Below are 15,520 nucleotides of genomic sequence, written 5' to 3' on the forward strand. Positions count from 1 at the left end.
CTTAGAGACCAATTAAGTTTGTCCTTGGTATCTGAAGAAGTGTGCATGCACACGAAAGCTTATACCAAGAACAAACTTAGTTTTTTTAATTTTTTTAAAATATATTTCGATTCTGTCACACCAACACGGCTACCTACCTGAATCTATATGCATAATATGTGCTCCCTTCTTGCCCTGTGCGCCACTTTGCTGTCCCAGGAACTATATGTACTAACCTTGTGTTTGAAGCACTTCTCTATTCTGAAATTATCCACATCAGCCGCCACTTCGCCATCCAGAAACACAGCGTACAGCAGAAGCCTGGCTGTGGGTGCCAGGTCAGAGCTCGTAGACAAGGTGAGGGAGAAGGTGCCTTTCAGAGCTGGGTCAGGGAGAATGGTGGGAAAGGAAAGAGAAGGAGAGCAAGCATGTCTTACAGCATGAGAAAAAACATCCCTGTGAATCTCACTTCTACCAGATGGTGGTAAAGCTAAGAAAATCAAGGAGACCCACCCCAAACGCAGCCAGCCCACCTGCGCATTGCAGGAGTATTCCAATCCTCATGTCTTCAACCTAATAACTGGATTATTGCCAAGAAGAAATTCCATTCTGCACCACGTGGTGAGTTCTAAAATAAACCCGTTTCCATCTGTTTAGGTCTGCCTAGCAGTCCACTTTGGTAATTCACCTTACCTGAAGACACTGACTGTGGATCTGATAGTGAAGGTAAAGGGACCCCTGACCATTAGGTCCAGTCGTGATCGACTCTGGGCTTGCGGCGCTCATATCGCTTTATTGGCCGAGGGAGCCGGTGTACAGCTTCCAGGTCATGTGGCCAGCATGACTAAGCCGCTTCTGGCGAACCAGAGCAGTGCACGGAAATGCCGTTTACCTTCCCACTGGAGCGGTACCTATTTATCTACTTGCACTTTGACGTGCTTTCGAACTGCTAGCTTGACAGGAGCAGGGACCAAGCAACGGGAGCTCACCTTGTCGCAGGGATTCGAACCGCTGACCTTCTGATCGGCAAGTCCTAAGCTCTGTGGTTTAACCCACAACTGCTTAAAAACAAAACCTTTAGAATGAGATCTTTGCCAAGTGAAAAACCTCAGGAATCGCTCCTAGGGTTTAATTCTGCTCAGTGTCAGGAAGTTATGTCTAGCACTGTACATGCTCTCCAAGCTGGGGCTGCACCCCTGCTTGTGTCGCTTCACTCACCAACTCTGCACCAAACCCCAACCCTCTCACCAAACCTACTGCCTCTTACACCTTGCCAAACACACTTCCTCTCCTCACACAACACCAAAACTACCAACCCATCCTCTATACCTTGCAAAATCCACCCCCTCTCCTGAGAGCTTGCCAAACCACCCCTTCCTATTACCTTTAGAGCTGTTCCAGCGCCCCTGGAATGCCCACTTCTGTCTCCCACCTCTGTTTCCTCTTCTCCCACTCCAAAGCTGCTAAGATCACTCAGCAGCTCTCAGAGGGCTGTGATCACACTGCAGTTTGCAATGCCACCTATTGGAAGCCAAGCAAACTGCTGCGTGATGACAACCTTACCTTTTTATGATATGTAAACACACACACACACACACACACACACACACACACACACACTCAGGGACAATTAAAATAGGGAGATTATTTGGGATTTTTCATGTCAGTTCAGATCTTCCGCTGTAGAATTGTAATGGGCCAAAGAAGAAAGCAGAACAGACTCAGTTCAGACATAAACTCTTAGGCACCATGTTTTGTGCTATTGTTTTACTAGATCTCATGCTGCTGTCAATGTTTGTTTCTGATATGATACCTCAATTTGAAATTTTATAGTATTTTTAGCATGGTGCTATTATTTTATTCTGCTCTTATCATAGGTTGCCTTGCAAGATCTGAAATGGCCTGTTTGAAAGGTGGGTTTGAAATTGAATAAATAATAACTGAAAGAAACACCAGGCCAGGCAGATCAGGCGCACCAAGCATGTTCATCTTGATAAAGCCTGGTGCTTCCCATGAGGCTTATTTGATGGAACAGCATAGTTCTCCCACTTACTCTCATCCTGACCAATTGGCACCTGCTTCTTTCCACTGAAGGCAATCTTCCCTTTGGACACAATCTGCAGAGAGACAATATGTTAGGCCAGGGAGAAAAGCAAGAGCCAGCCCTCACCTCTTTGGCACTAGAGTTACAGAAAAAGGGAGAGGGGAGTGAGACAGGGAAAGACTAGAGTCATGGATTTTGCTGTAGGAAGACCATAGGCTAGTAGTGAGATTTTGAGATATCTTGAGTTCTGAGGGAGAGAAAGATGTGGTCACAGTACAGATACCATGGCAGTTGCGTGTCTGATATAGGTGTCTGAAAAGACATTTGTCTTATTCACACAATGCATTTTTAGAGAGAACACCCGAGGGCCAAATTACTTGTAGCCCAGGAGATATGGGATCAGGATCTCCCAATTTTCTGAGGAGGAGGAGGAGAGCACCAGATCAGAGAGGCAGGCAATACTGATAAATATATATTTTCACCAGTATGGCAAATGCAGCTGTGGAAGAAGAAAAATGCTAATTGGGAGAATGGTGCACTGATTGGGGAAACCTCTGTCCCGGTGCCTTAGTCCTGGCACACACCCTTTCCACACCATGAATGGCATTCATTCTATTTTATTGCTTTCAGAGCACACACAGTGTTATTTCTGAAGTGCCCCTGCAGAGCTTAGATGGAAGTGAGGTGGTCCAGGAAGAAGTAAGAGAGTTGTAGCAAGACCCAGAGGACAGAAGACGAATGCTGACAGGAATCAGCTGGGTCTGGAGGAGAGAACAGAGCTGACCTGGGATGATCGCACGAGCTTTTTCCTCGGCAGCATCTCTGTGTCTGGCAAGCTCCCTGTTTCTTGTTATTGCGATTTTGAAACCCCTATATACTAGGTGTGCGTGCTAAGAGCAAAATGCCTTTGCTTCTGAAAAGCAACGGGCCTGTTCATATTATACTGACAACACTGATATCAGCCTTACAATGTTTAAAAAAGTAACCACAATAAATACTCTTAGACAGGGGTCAGCAAGGTTTACCTCACCTGGGCCGCTTCACTCTTGCAGAGATCGCTCCGGGGGCTGGATCACATCTGTGCAGACGTGATTTTAAGCGCCACGGAAGCGAGTCCCCGCTCCGCACTGTACTGGTTTAGCACAGCACGCAGGGACTCGTCGAGTGGGCGGCTTGGTTCAGGAGCAGCTCATGGGCTGTTTAAATGACCCCTGTGGGCCGTTTGTGGCCCATGGGCAGCAGGTTGCCGACCCTTGCCGACCTCTTAGATCTCTCTTTAACCATTTAATTTAACCTCAGGTTAGTGGCATCAAACCTTGCCCACTTCCCCTAAATCGTACCTGTCTGCCCCTCCCCAACAGACACACACACACACACACACACACACACACACACACACACACACAGCACTTATGGTATTTGACACTTTCATATTTGGATGTTCTGGAGAATATATGCAGGTTTAAACTTCACACATGATATTAAAGGTAAAGGTAACGGGACCCCTGACCATTAGGTCCAGTCATGGCCGACTCTGGGGTTGCGGCGCTCATTTCGCTATATTGGCCGAGGGAGCTGGCATACAGCTTCCGGGTCATGTGGCCAGCATGACTAAGCCACTTCTGGCAAACCAGAGCAGCGCACGGAAACGCCGTTTACCTTCCCGCCGGAGCAATACCTATTTATCTACTTGCACTTTGACGTGCTTTCGAATTGCTAGATTGGCAGGAGCAGGGACCGAGCAATGGGAGCTCACCCCATCGCGGGGATTCAAACCGCCGACCTTCTGATCGGCAAGCCCTAAGCTCTGTGGTTGAACCCACAGTGCCACCCACGTCCCTTACACATGATATTCAATCTGATGCAAATCAAGGGCCACTCCAGCCCAGTAGTATTTTATTGGGGGTGTATTCCTCAGTGTGTTCTTGACACAGTAATGGTGTGTTAAGGATGGTGGATTTATTCTGTTTTAGTTTGTTCTGCAATGCTTCCACATTATTGCTGTCTGGAGGGGCTATAGCACAGCAAAAGAACGAACATAAACCCGAACACTGGTGGTATATAAAGTTACGGGGTTTCAGCAGGAAGTTACAGGGTGTGCACTGATTGGAAGTGAAGTGGTGTGACTACCCCAAAACTTTCGCAAGTGCAAACAGTATTGGAAATGGGATTGCTTGCAGCCGCCCAAATAGGATCATGAGCATAAATGGTCATGAATGTGCAATAAAGGCGATGTCTTATTTCTGCTCCTCCCCAAGTTTTCTACTTCTTTCAGGTCAATATTAGTCAGCGGCAAAGTGCCCCATCAACATAAGTCTGAGAAAAATCTCTGCTTGAGGAAAAGCTCTTTTTAGCAGTTTTTGTGGGATGTGAAACACAAGAGCAGTCAAGTACAACATCCCTAGAGTGGACATAAAAAGGAGAAGTCTGGACCAGCCAGTCAGACCTTCCTGTTTCCTCCTAGGCTGGGACAGACTTCCTCTACATGTGACCAGAAGTGCGCCTGGCCTCACCTATGCAGGTAACAAAATACCTCAGTGGAGGCCGCCATCTCTCTGACTACATTTGTCGAAGAAGCAACATCTGCTTAGCCTAAGGTGCTCTCTTGGCTTCCAGCCAAGAGAGGACAAAGGAGCTGTCTCTTTATGGGATAGATTCCAGGTATATTACTTTTGTAACTTAAGTCTGCTTTCTGGGATCCATCTGTGAACAGAATGAGTGAGTGAGTAAACTCTTTTTATACTTTTATAGAAGATTGTGTCATGTCTATCTTTTTATGAGGGACTAAAGGGGAAATTACCAAGGATAGTTATTTCAGAGGCTTTAGCGAGTCTGAGCAAACGCATCCGCTGTGCAAGTTTAAAAAGGGGAATGTTACTCTGCTAAATTGTAGAAATTGTTAACACAAGTTGGAAAGGATATAATCAAACAATACAGTGGTGCCTCGCAAGACGAAATTAATCCGTTCCGCGATTCTCTTTGTCTAGCGGTTTTTTCGTCTTGCGAAGCAAGCCCATTGACAGCTTAGCGGATTAGCGCTATTAGCGGTCTAGCGGCTTTTAGCAATCAGCTGAGAAGTGGCTTATCAGCGGAACAGCTGATAAGCGGCTTAGCGCTTAGGGAAAGGGCGGAAAAAAACGGAAAAAAACGCGGGAACTCGCAAGATTTTTTCGTCTTGCGAAGCAACCCCATAGAGAAATTCGTTTAGCGAAGCGCCTCCAAAAACGGAAAACCCTTTCGTCTAGCGGGTTTTCCGTCTTGCGAGGCGTTCGTCTTGCGGGGCACCACTGTATATCCTCTCCTGCATCCCTGAACATTCCCACAGTTTTCCTGTTAGTCTTCTGTTTTCTCTCTCTCTGCTGAGATTCTTTCCCACCTTCTTTAATACTGTCTCTTCTTCAAGCTTGCATTTTTCTTCTTCTTCCTTTTTTTCTCCCCCCCCCCGCCGCCCCCCCCCGTACAGGATTTGCTTCTCTTTCTCATATTGCTCCAGGCGTTTCCATCAATTGCTAGACACTCACCAAGTAATAGAAATCTACGTGGTCGGCTTCCGGGCCCAGCTCTTTCCGATCAAGGATGTAATCCACCAGCACTTCCTGGTCTTTTCCACAGGGCAGCTCTTCCTCCACATGCTGGATCTCGAGGAAACTGTTGCTTTCTGAGTAGAAGGGCATCAGCCATACGAAAGCTTCATTCCGTATTGTCTCCAGGAAGTCAAAGGAAATGGCCCCAGGCTGCTTTAAAATAGTGTACCTGCCCTAGAAAGCAAAAAGGGACAGAAGGTGTCAGAAACAAAATAGGTCAAAGGTTTTTGGTTGGTGACTGAAAGAACCAGATGCACGTCAGAGGTTAAAATACAAAAGAAATTGGAAAGTTAATTGTACTGATGAGTTGTCAACGATGACATAGGTTAACGATAAAAGGAAAGTGTATTAAGGCTCATTTGCAAAAGTTCCAGCAGGCACTTGCATAGGATAAATAAGCAAAAGTGAAAAGGAACAAAAGAAACCCTTTATTTGTTATTTCAAATTATACGCTGCTAGCAACAACAACAAAATAATTTTTCATACACACACACACACACTCATAATAAGGTAACAGAGCTTGGATACAAACCAACCATGATAACACCCCAATCCATGCTAAACATCTTAAGAAAACCACAAACTTACAAATTTAGAAGGGGCACAGCTGTGAAAGGGTGTAGCTCTGCGCTTCTGAATTTGCCACTACAATGCTACTCCTTTGCCAATATGCTCATGACTCACCCGTAGAGAAACCGGGGTATCTTTCCATTCTGTTGTGTCCAAGGAGAAAGCAACTTCGCCATTCTCATCTGTGCGGAAAGGAAGGTTTGTCTCCACGTCATTGATATCGACAGTAAGATAGACCGTCTCATTCTTGAAGGGTGTGTTGTTGATGGTGCATTTCATCTGCAAGAACAAACTGGGAATTAATGCCATGTTAGTCTCCTCTGATGGCAATTAGGTGGGCTATAAGAAGTAACTGGATTTACTGAAACAACTTTCCTCTTTCTTAAATTGGACAAAATATAAATATAATTTGTTAAAAGAGGCTCTTTCAAGTAAAGTTGAATTAAATATATGATTAAGTCTGCAGTCCTGTATGCTGTTGCTGGGAAGTCAGTCCCATTTAACTCAGTGAGGGTGACCTCCAAAGCAGACAGATACAGTTTTGCACACTAGGAGGATCTATGAACTAGGTATGTATGCACACCAAAGGCACAAGTCTCTTCACAGAAACAGAAGAGTGGTCTTGGTTCAGAACATTTTCTATAATTTACATCTGACAAATGCTCCTAAAATACATGGCTTTTGGTCATGTAAGCTTGAATATAGAAATTAGCATTCATACCTCGCTGGACACCCTTCCAGGTGAAATATTTGTTTATTTCCTTATCTCTTTGCTGCCCCCACTCTTCAAACCTTGAGCATCACCTTTGAAAACATCCTCTCCGCAACCTTCCAATCAGATATTGAGTTATTTTACGCGACTGAGCTGTCTCATCAGCTGTCTGGCTGAGAGCGAGATTGGGCAAAGCTATATTTAGGACCTCACCTTTCCAGTGAATGGAAATCCATGCTTATAGAATGGATTGAGATTTAGGAACTGCACGTTTGCTACTCTGGCGACAACAGAGAAACCACCGGTTCCTGCGACTTTCACTCCTGAAAAAGAGAGGTGACATCCGGACTCAGCGCAGCTGTGGGAAGTGTGTCACACCCACACACCCACACACCCACACCAGGGAGGAGTAGCAGCATTGCATATAAAGGGTGTGTACACTTGTGAAGAAATCTATGGCCTGGAGCATGAAAAGCAGTTTGACAGTATATGGGTAAAAATTGTAGGAGAGAGAAACAACAGTGACCTTACTGTCACTGTTCTTGCAGGAGGAGACTGAGAGGAGATATGATGGCTGTCTTCAAATACAGCGGTACCTTGGGTTAAGAACTTAATTCGTTCTGGAGGTCTGTTCTTAACCTGAAACTGTTCTTAACTAGAGGTACCACTTTAGCTAATGGGGCCTCCCGCTGCCGCCGTGCTGCCGCTGCACGATTTTTGTTCTCATCCTGAAGCAAAGTTCTTTTTTTATATATAAATTTTTTTATTGCATTTTCAATTTACAAAATCAGAAATATAGAGACTTAAAAAAGAAAAGAAAGAAAAAGAACAAACAAAAAAAAAAGCAGAAAAAGAAATAATCCAACTTTCAAATACATTTTTACATTACTAACTGGACTTCCCCACATCTCCCTCACCCTGCGTTCTTTACAATAAAACATATCAGCAAATTATTACCTTGTTTCGTACCTTATTTATATCTTTCAAAATATTATACTTAAATTTCAGCTTTTTCTTACTTATAACTTAGTCTTCTGTTTTCTCAGTCTAGTTGCAGGAGCTAGAGTTTCCAAATCATGCAGATTCTTAACATTCATACAACTTATAATGTTTTTGTAAATAGTCCTTAAATTTTTTCCAGTCCTCTTCCATTGTTTCTTCTCCCAAATCTCAGATTCTGCCCGTCATTTCAGCCAGTTCCATATAGTCCATCAATTGCGTCTGCCACTCTTCCAGCGTGGGAAGATCTTGTATCTTCCAGTATTTTGCTAAGAGTATTCTTGCTGCATACATAAAAAAAGTTCTATCCTTCTTTAACACCTTTTGGTCCACAATGCCCAGGAGGAAGGCCTCTGGTTTCTTAGGAAAGGTGTACCTAAACACCTTTTTTAACTCATTATAGATCATTTCCCAGTAGGCCTTCACTTTTGGACAAGTCCACCAAAGGTGAAAGAATGTCCCTTCAGCCCCCTTACATTTCCAACATTTATTATCGGACCGGTGATATATTTTTGCAAGTTTAACTGGGGTCATGTACCACCTATATATCATTTTCATAATATTTTCCTTCAGGGCATTACATGCCGTGAATTTCATTCCAGTGGTCCATAACCTTTCCCAGTCTTCAAACATAATGTTGTACCCAATATCTTGAGCCCATTTTATCATGGCTGATTTGACTGTCTCATCCTGAGTGTTCCATTTAAGCAGCAAGTTATACATTCTCGAGAGTACCTTGGTCTTAGGTTCTAACAGTTCTGTCTCTAATTTCGATTTTTCCACCTGGAATCCTATTTTTTTGTCCGACTTAAAAACCTCTTGAATTTGGGCATAATGAAACCAGTCTTGCACCCTATTCTTTAATTTTTCAAAGCTCTGCAGCCTCCAGTTGTCTCCAATTTTTTCTATTATTTCCCAGTATTTCGGCCATCCGGCCTCCATATTGGGTCTTTTTCGAACCTTGGCCTCCACTGGTGATAACCACCTCGGGGTCTTACCTTCTAATAAGTCTTTATATTTTGTCCAGACCATAAATATAGCTTTCCTGACAATATGGCTTTTAAACATTTTATGAACCTTTACCTTGTCGTACCATAAATATGCATGCCATCCAAAAGCGTTATTGTACCCTTCCAGATCTAGGACATCAGTGTTCTCAAGAAGTAACCAATCTTTCATCCAGCAGAAAGCCGCAGCTTCATAATATAACCTTAAATCTGGCAGGGCAAACCCCCCTCTCTCTTTTGCATCAGTTAGTATTTTAAATTTTATTCGGGGCTTTCTGCCCTGCCAGACAAACCTAGAAATATCCTTCTGCCACTTCCCAAAACATTCCACTCTGTCCACGATCTGTAGGGTCTGAAACAAAAATAACATCTTCGGCAATACATTCATCTTTATAGCTGCAATTCGACCCAACAAGGAAAGTTTCAATCTTGACCAGATCTCTAAATCTTTCTTAATTTCTGACCAACATTTTTCATAATTATCTTTAAATAGATTCAAATTTTTGGTAGACAGGTTTACCCCCAGGTATTTTACCTTTTTAACAACATTTAACTCTGTCTCTTTCTGAAACCCATCTATTTCCGAAGGTGTCAAATTTTTCTCCAGAACCTTAGTTTTTTGCTTGTTCAGTTTGAACCCCGCCACCCAACCAAATTCGTAAATTAATTCTAACACTCTCTTCGTACTAGATTCTGGCTCCTGTAGTGTTAAAACCAAATCATCTGCAAAAGCTTTCAATTTAAATTGTTTCACTCCGACCTGTATTCCTTGTACCAACCAGTCTTCCCTAATCATGTTCAAAAGCACCTCCAGAACAGAAATAAAAAGCAGAGGGGATAGGGGGCAACCTTGTCGCGTTCCTTTTTCAATTTTAAACTCTTCTGTCACCACGTTGTTAACTATCAGTTTAGCTTTCTGCTCTGAATAAATTGCCTCTATTCCATTTTCAAACCCCCGTCCCACTCCCATCCCTTCCAAATTTTTCTTCATAAACCTCCAAGAAATGTTATCAAAGGCCTTCTCCGCGTCAACAAAAATTAACACTGATTTTGTATTGATATTAGTTTGCAAAAGTTCCAAAATGTCAATAATATTCCTAGTGTTATCAGACAAATGTCTTCCTGGAAGAAAGCCTGCCTGATCCTTATGAATTACTTCATTTAATACTTTTTTAAGTCTACTTGCCAAAATGTCTGCAAAAATTTTGTAATCCACATTTAGGAGTGAGATGGGACGGTAGTTCTTAAGTTGGGTCTTTTCAGTTTCCACTTTAGGGATCAATGTGATGAAAGCTTCTTTCCACGATTCCGGTGCCTTCTTCCCCTCCAAAATCTGATTGCATACCTCCATTAATGGTTGTGTCAAAAAGTCTTTCAATATCTTATAATACTTGGAGGTAAGCCCATCTGGACCTGGAGATTTGCCTAGTTGCATGTTCTGAATGGCACCCTCTATTTCTTGTTGTGTTATTTTATGGTTCAGGATTGTTCTCTTTTCCTGAGTAAGTTTTGGTAATCCATTTGTTTTCAAAAATTGGTCTATCTCAATCTCTTCTTGTGGCCCTTGAGTGTAAAGCTTTTTAAAGTATCTCTGGAAGCACTTCCTAATTTCTTCGGGTTTCTGAATATCTCTCCCTTCGATCTCTAAGTTAGTAACTGTATTCAATTTTTGTCTCTTTTTCAACTGCCATGCTAATAATTTCCCACACTTGTTAGCTGATTCAAATGATCTTTGTTTCATTTGTTTAATTTTCCACTCAACTTCTTGATTTATCAATTTCGCATACTGTGCTTGGTAAAATTTAATTTCTCTCAAGATCTCCTTCGATTTTGGTTTGGATCTCAGCTTTTTCTCTCCATCTCTTATCTTCTCTAAGATCTTATCTTTTTTCCCATTCCAAAATCTTTTCTTTATCGTATTCTGTTGTATCAAAAACCCTCTCATAACTGCTTTGCTTGCATCCCAGATTGTTCTCCTTTCCACCGTGGTATTCAAATTTATTTCAAAATAATCTTTCAAAGTTTTTTGGGCCTTCTTCACAATCTCCTGATCTCTTAGTAGGGTGTCATTCATTTTCCATCTAAAGGAGCCGATTGGAGTAAGTCTTAGTTCCATTTTCATAGCGTTATGGTCGGAGCAAGTTTTTGGGCAGATTTCCACTTTTCTAATCGTAGGTGCCAGCCTTCTAGTTATCCATATTTGGTCGATTCTTGTCCATGACAAATGAGCCTCAGAAAAAAAAGTTCCTTCTCTACCTAAGGGGTTCTTTGTCCTCCATATATCAATCAAGTCCATATTGTCAGTTAGTTCAAAAAAAGTTTTGGGTAGTCTACCATCTTTTGTTAAGTTTTGATTTTGCGACTTATCCATATTTGTAGAGACCACCCCATTCATATCTCCCATCATGATGATGTTGGTATAGTCCAGCTTTGCGCAGTGGCAGTATCGTAGCCAATGAGGTTAATCCGAGGCGCGATTATTGCTAATTGAAAACTGAAGCAAAGTTCTTAACTCCATGGGGCCTGAGGGGGCCCGAGCCCCCTCAAAAATTCGTTTGTAAAATCACAAAATTATGTTGGTATTTTTTATTTTCCTTGTTTGACGATAGTTACCTTTTAAAATACATTCAGTAATGAGTTAAAACAAAGCCACTCCCGATCTAGAGAGGCGGGGATTCCCCCTAGCTCATTAATATTCACCGCCCACGGCGGCAGCCAATCGGCTGCCGCAAAGGGCAGGCCCTCACAGGTTCACTTAAGGTCGGGGCAGCCCGGGGCTCGCCCCTTTTGTTCCCCCAGCAGCAGCGGTTTGGAGGTCTTGGGCCCCCCCAATATTTTTTATAAGTCGGTATGGGCCCCCGCCCCCCCAATATTTTTTATAAGTCGGCGCCCCTGTAACCCAAGGTACTATTTATGGGTTGGCAGAGTCTGTAACCTGAAGCGTTTGTAACCTGAGGTACCACTGTATCTTAAGGGCCGTCACATGGAGGAGGGAGCATACTTGTTTTCTCCTGCTCTGGAGGGTAGGACTCGAACCAATGGCTTCAAGTTGCAAGAAAGTAGATTCCAACTAAACACTCGGAAAAACTTTCTGACAGTACAAGCTGTTCAGCTGTGGAACAGACTCCCACGAGAGGCGGTGGATTCTCCTCAATTGGAGGTGAATTTTTAAACAGAGGTTGGATGGCCATCTGTCATGGATGCTTTATCTGAGATTCCTCCATTGCAGGGGGTTGGACTAGGTGACCGTTGGTGTCCCTTCCAACTTTAAGATTCTATGATTATTACTATTTTACTGTTTTTACCCCACCCATCCGACTGGGTTGCCCTAGCCACTCCGGGCAGCTTCCAACATATATAAAAACACAATTAAACATTAAAAAACTTCCCTATTCAGGGCTGCCTTCAGATGGCTCGAGGGTTGGATAGCTCCATACCCCCCAACACTTCTCCAATGTATATAGGGACGTCCTAAGGAAAAGCAGGACATTCTGGGATCAAATCAGAAACTGGGACGACGTCTGTAAATCTGGGACTGTTCCTGAAACCAGGGACACTTGAAGGATCTGAGACCCTGAAAATGCACCACACATAACCAATGCCCATCTCCCCCAAATCTACTGTTTAAAAACTGTAAAAATGTTGTGAAAGTAGAAAGGGAGAGAGAGAAGATCAAACAAGAGTATGAGGTCTAAAGGTTAAAGGTAAAGGTAAAGGGACCCCTGACCATAAGGTCCAGTTGTGGCCGACTCTGGGGTTGTGGTGCTCATCTCGCTTTATTGGCCGAGGGAGCCAGCGTACAGCTTCCAGGTCATGTGGCCAGCATGACTAAGCCGCTTCTGGCGAATCAGAGCAGCGCATGGAAACGCCGTTTACCTTCCCGCCAGAGCAGTACCTATTTATCTGTTTGTACTTTGACGTGCTTTCGAACTGCTAGGTTGGCAGGAGCTGGGACTGAGCAACAGGAGCTCACCCTGTCGCGGGGATTCAAACCGCCACCCTTTTGATCGGCAAGTCCTAGGCTCTGTGGTTTAACCCACAGCGCCACCCGCATCCCAAAGGAAGGTTACTAAACATCAAAACCTCTATTTCCCCATTTCTGTACCTGTTCCTTCTTCTTCAAATTCCGCAGAAAGCTGAACAAAATCAGAATAGCCTTTCTCAGGCAGCTTTAAATCGGTTGCATTAATTGTGAAAGAAACATAACCATTCTTGTCTGTCTGAGGAAACAGAGATGAAAAATTATATTTGGAGGCAAAGGCAGCTGGTTAAGGACTCTCATTTTAGAGCCAAGGGCAGCAGAATAGCATTTCAGGGCAGGAGTATGGCCAGTCGTCTCAGCCCTTCAGTTAGCTTACCTGGCCTGTGTAGTGCACTTGAATTGCATCGAGTTGTCTCACTGGCGTATCGTAAAAAAAGTAAAATGATATGTCTCGAGTTACATGTAGGTCTACTTTCCCATGAACAGGCTTCCCATATGTGTACCTGCAGCAGAAGGTGGGAGAAAAGTATCACAAAGTAAACCCCCTAAAGCAAACAGTCAGCTTTAATTTGTCTGGGTGGTGGTGGTGGAGGAAAGGGAGCTGGTAGCACCAAAAAAACAGAGAGACTTCTTGATTGAACAGTTTATGGTAGGAAAATCACTTTAGGGTGTGTTGTTCACATTACTGCCTTTGAGCACAGCAAAGTTGCAGTTCTCCAGCACTTTCTTCCCAGCTGTTCACATAAACACGCCTCAAACAGTGTGAGATTTGTTTCTGCTTGTGTAACACACTATGGACATTGACAGGGCAGGGATGTCTTTATCCCATGGGTAGGCAAACCAAGGGCCGCGGGCCAGATCAGGCCCAATTGCCTTTTGGATCCGGCCCGTGGACGGTCCAGGAATCGCCATGTGGATTGCCAGCACGGGCGTTCTCTCCCTCTCCCTCACACGGCGGCAGCAGCGGCGCCTCCTCCCTCCCTCCCTCCCTCCCTCCCTCCCTCCCTCCCTCCCTCCCTTCCTCCCTCCTCCTGGCTTCTCCATGCCCTGCCTAGAGGAGGAAGGGGCACAAAACAAATGAAATACCGTGAAAATCCCTGAAATGAGAAGTAATCGACTAGAAATATTGTCTTATGGAAATAAACTAAATCATAAAAATCAAAAACTTTAAGGGAAAAAATAGAAAAACCTAAAATTGAACAAAGCCTTAACGGGATCAATTTCCAGTCGATTACTTCTCGTTTCAGGGATTTTCATGGTATTTCATTTGTTTTGTGCAATTTCTCGGTTCCGTGACTGTCTTTTTTCTACTAGAGGAGAAAGGGGGCTGGGCTTTGTTGGTGCCAGCAGCAGCAGCGCTCGAGCAGCCGCCATTTTAAGCAGCCCCTCTCCGGAGCCCTTTCGCACCCCGCTCATCCTCCCTCCGCCATCGCCACCACCAGCCCCTTTCGCTCACAAGACACAGGTAAGCAGCCACAGGGGCTCGTGGTGCTCTTCCATCATTTTTTGTCCAACATATAGTCTGGCCCCCCACAAGGTCTGAGGGACAGGGGACTGGCCCCCTGCTGAAAAAGTTTGCTGATCCCTGCTTTATCTCTATAAAAAGGTGTTTTCACATCTTGGCTACAGATGAGCTAGGAAAGGCTTCAGGGTTTCCAAGCTGAGTTGAGAAACAACACATCAGCCATTTTATCACAGCAAAGCTCATGCATTTTGGATACGGTAAATGAAAGAGTGGACCAGCCTTAGGGAGAGATTTCCCCCGTGAATTCACACTGAAGGAAAGAACACCTGATCCATAGGAGCCGATTCCCTGGGGCCTTGGGTGTCCGAGCACCCACAAAATTCCCCATGAAGGGCCGGGCACCCACAAATTTTGGTGCCAGGGCCATGCATGCTGCATGGCACCCACAGCCCTGGGCACCCACAGTCGTGGGGCCAAGCTGGAACTCCTGACCCGATCCCACACTGTCTGAGAAAATATTGGAGGCAGGCACCTCCAATACCACCCAGAGACTTTCTGAAGGGAATGAAAATTTCACTAGTCGTTATAGCTTTTCGACTCCACAGTTGCGGCAGAATCATTCCCAATAATGTTTCACATGCAGATGCAAAGATTACTTGATGGCCTGTTGTGGAGAAATGCAGGAAATGTGGAAAGTATGTGTATGAGGGAGCAGGGAGGGAAGAAGTGGTGCTTGACTTTTTCTGCAAAGTGACAGGAAAGGAAAAGAAGCTTTCTGGACAGACAGACAAACAAAAAACTAGACCATAATTGATAGGTCACTGGAAGGGAAAGAGAGAAAAAGGTGAAAGGAAAGAAGCCGGACTGGAACAAACAGATTTGCTTTACCAAATACCTCAGGTGCTTGGAATATCCTTTTTTTCGTCTGCAATTTAGTCCTCCAGAAACAGAGCAGGGGAAAAGGACACAGTTCTGATGGCCGCCTATTCTGTCCTCATTATTGGGGATGAAATATTATCCATCAACCGTTGGCATGGTCTTTGAGGACACACAAGATTTTGCTCACCTGCCAAACACTTTGACTCGAACTTCTTCATCTGCTCTGGTGACAAGTTGCGGAAGTTCAAACAGCACTTCAAATTTTGGCAGCACTGCAATGGAGAGGAGGAGGAGGAGGA

At 44.1% G+C, this 15,520-nt stretch overlaps 1 protein-coding gene across 3 annotated transcripts in view; it reads right to left on the minus strand.

Moving 5' to 3' along the window:
- LOC309332070 (alpha-2-macroglobulin-like protein 1) overlaps nt 1-15,520 on the minus strand; it is a 124,766-nt gene that overhangs the window by 94,922 nt on the left and 14,324 nt on the right. For all 3 annotated transcript variants that reach the window (XM_081844791.1, XM_081844792.1, XM_081844790.1), the window contains exons 8-15: nt 15,409-15,493; nt 13,254-13,380; nt 13,001-13,115; nt 7,103-7,212; nt 6,292-6,456; nt 5,545-5,781; nt 2,033-2,096; nt 216-361 (exon numbers count right to left, since the gene is read on the minus strand). In XM_081844791.1, the coding sequence (XP_081700917.1) occupies nt 216-361; nt 2,033-2,096; nt 5,545-5,781; nt 6,292-6,456; nt 7,103-7,212; nt 13,001-13,115; nt 13,254-13,380; nt 15,409-15,493 (1,049 nt within the window). The remainder of the gene's footprint in view (nt 1-215; nt 362-2,032; nt 2,097-5,544; nt 5,782-6,291; nt 6,457-7,102; nt 7,213-13,000; nt 13,116-13,253; nt 13,381-15,408; nt 15,494-15,520) is intronic.

The sequence above is a fragment of the Podarcis erhardii genome (genome assembly GCF_964252035.2).
Source record: "Podarcis erhardii genome assembly, chromosome: 17".
Taxonomy (NCBI): domain Eukaryota; kingdom Metazoa; phylum Chordata; class Lepidosauria; order Squamata; family Lacertidae; genus Podarcis; species Podarcis erhardii.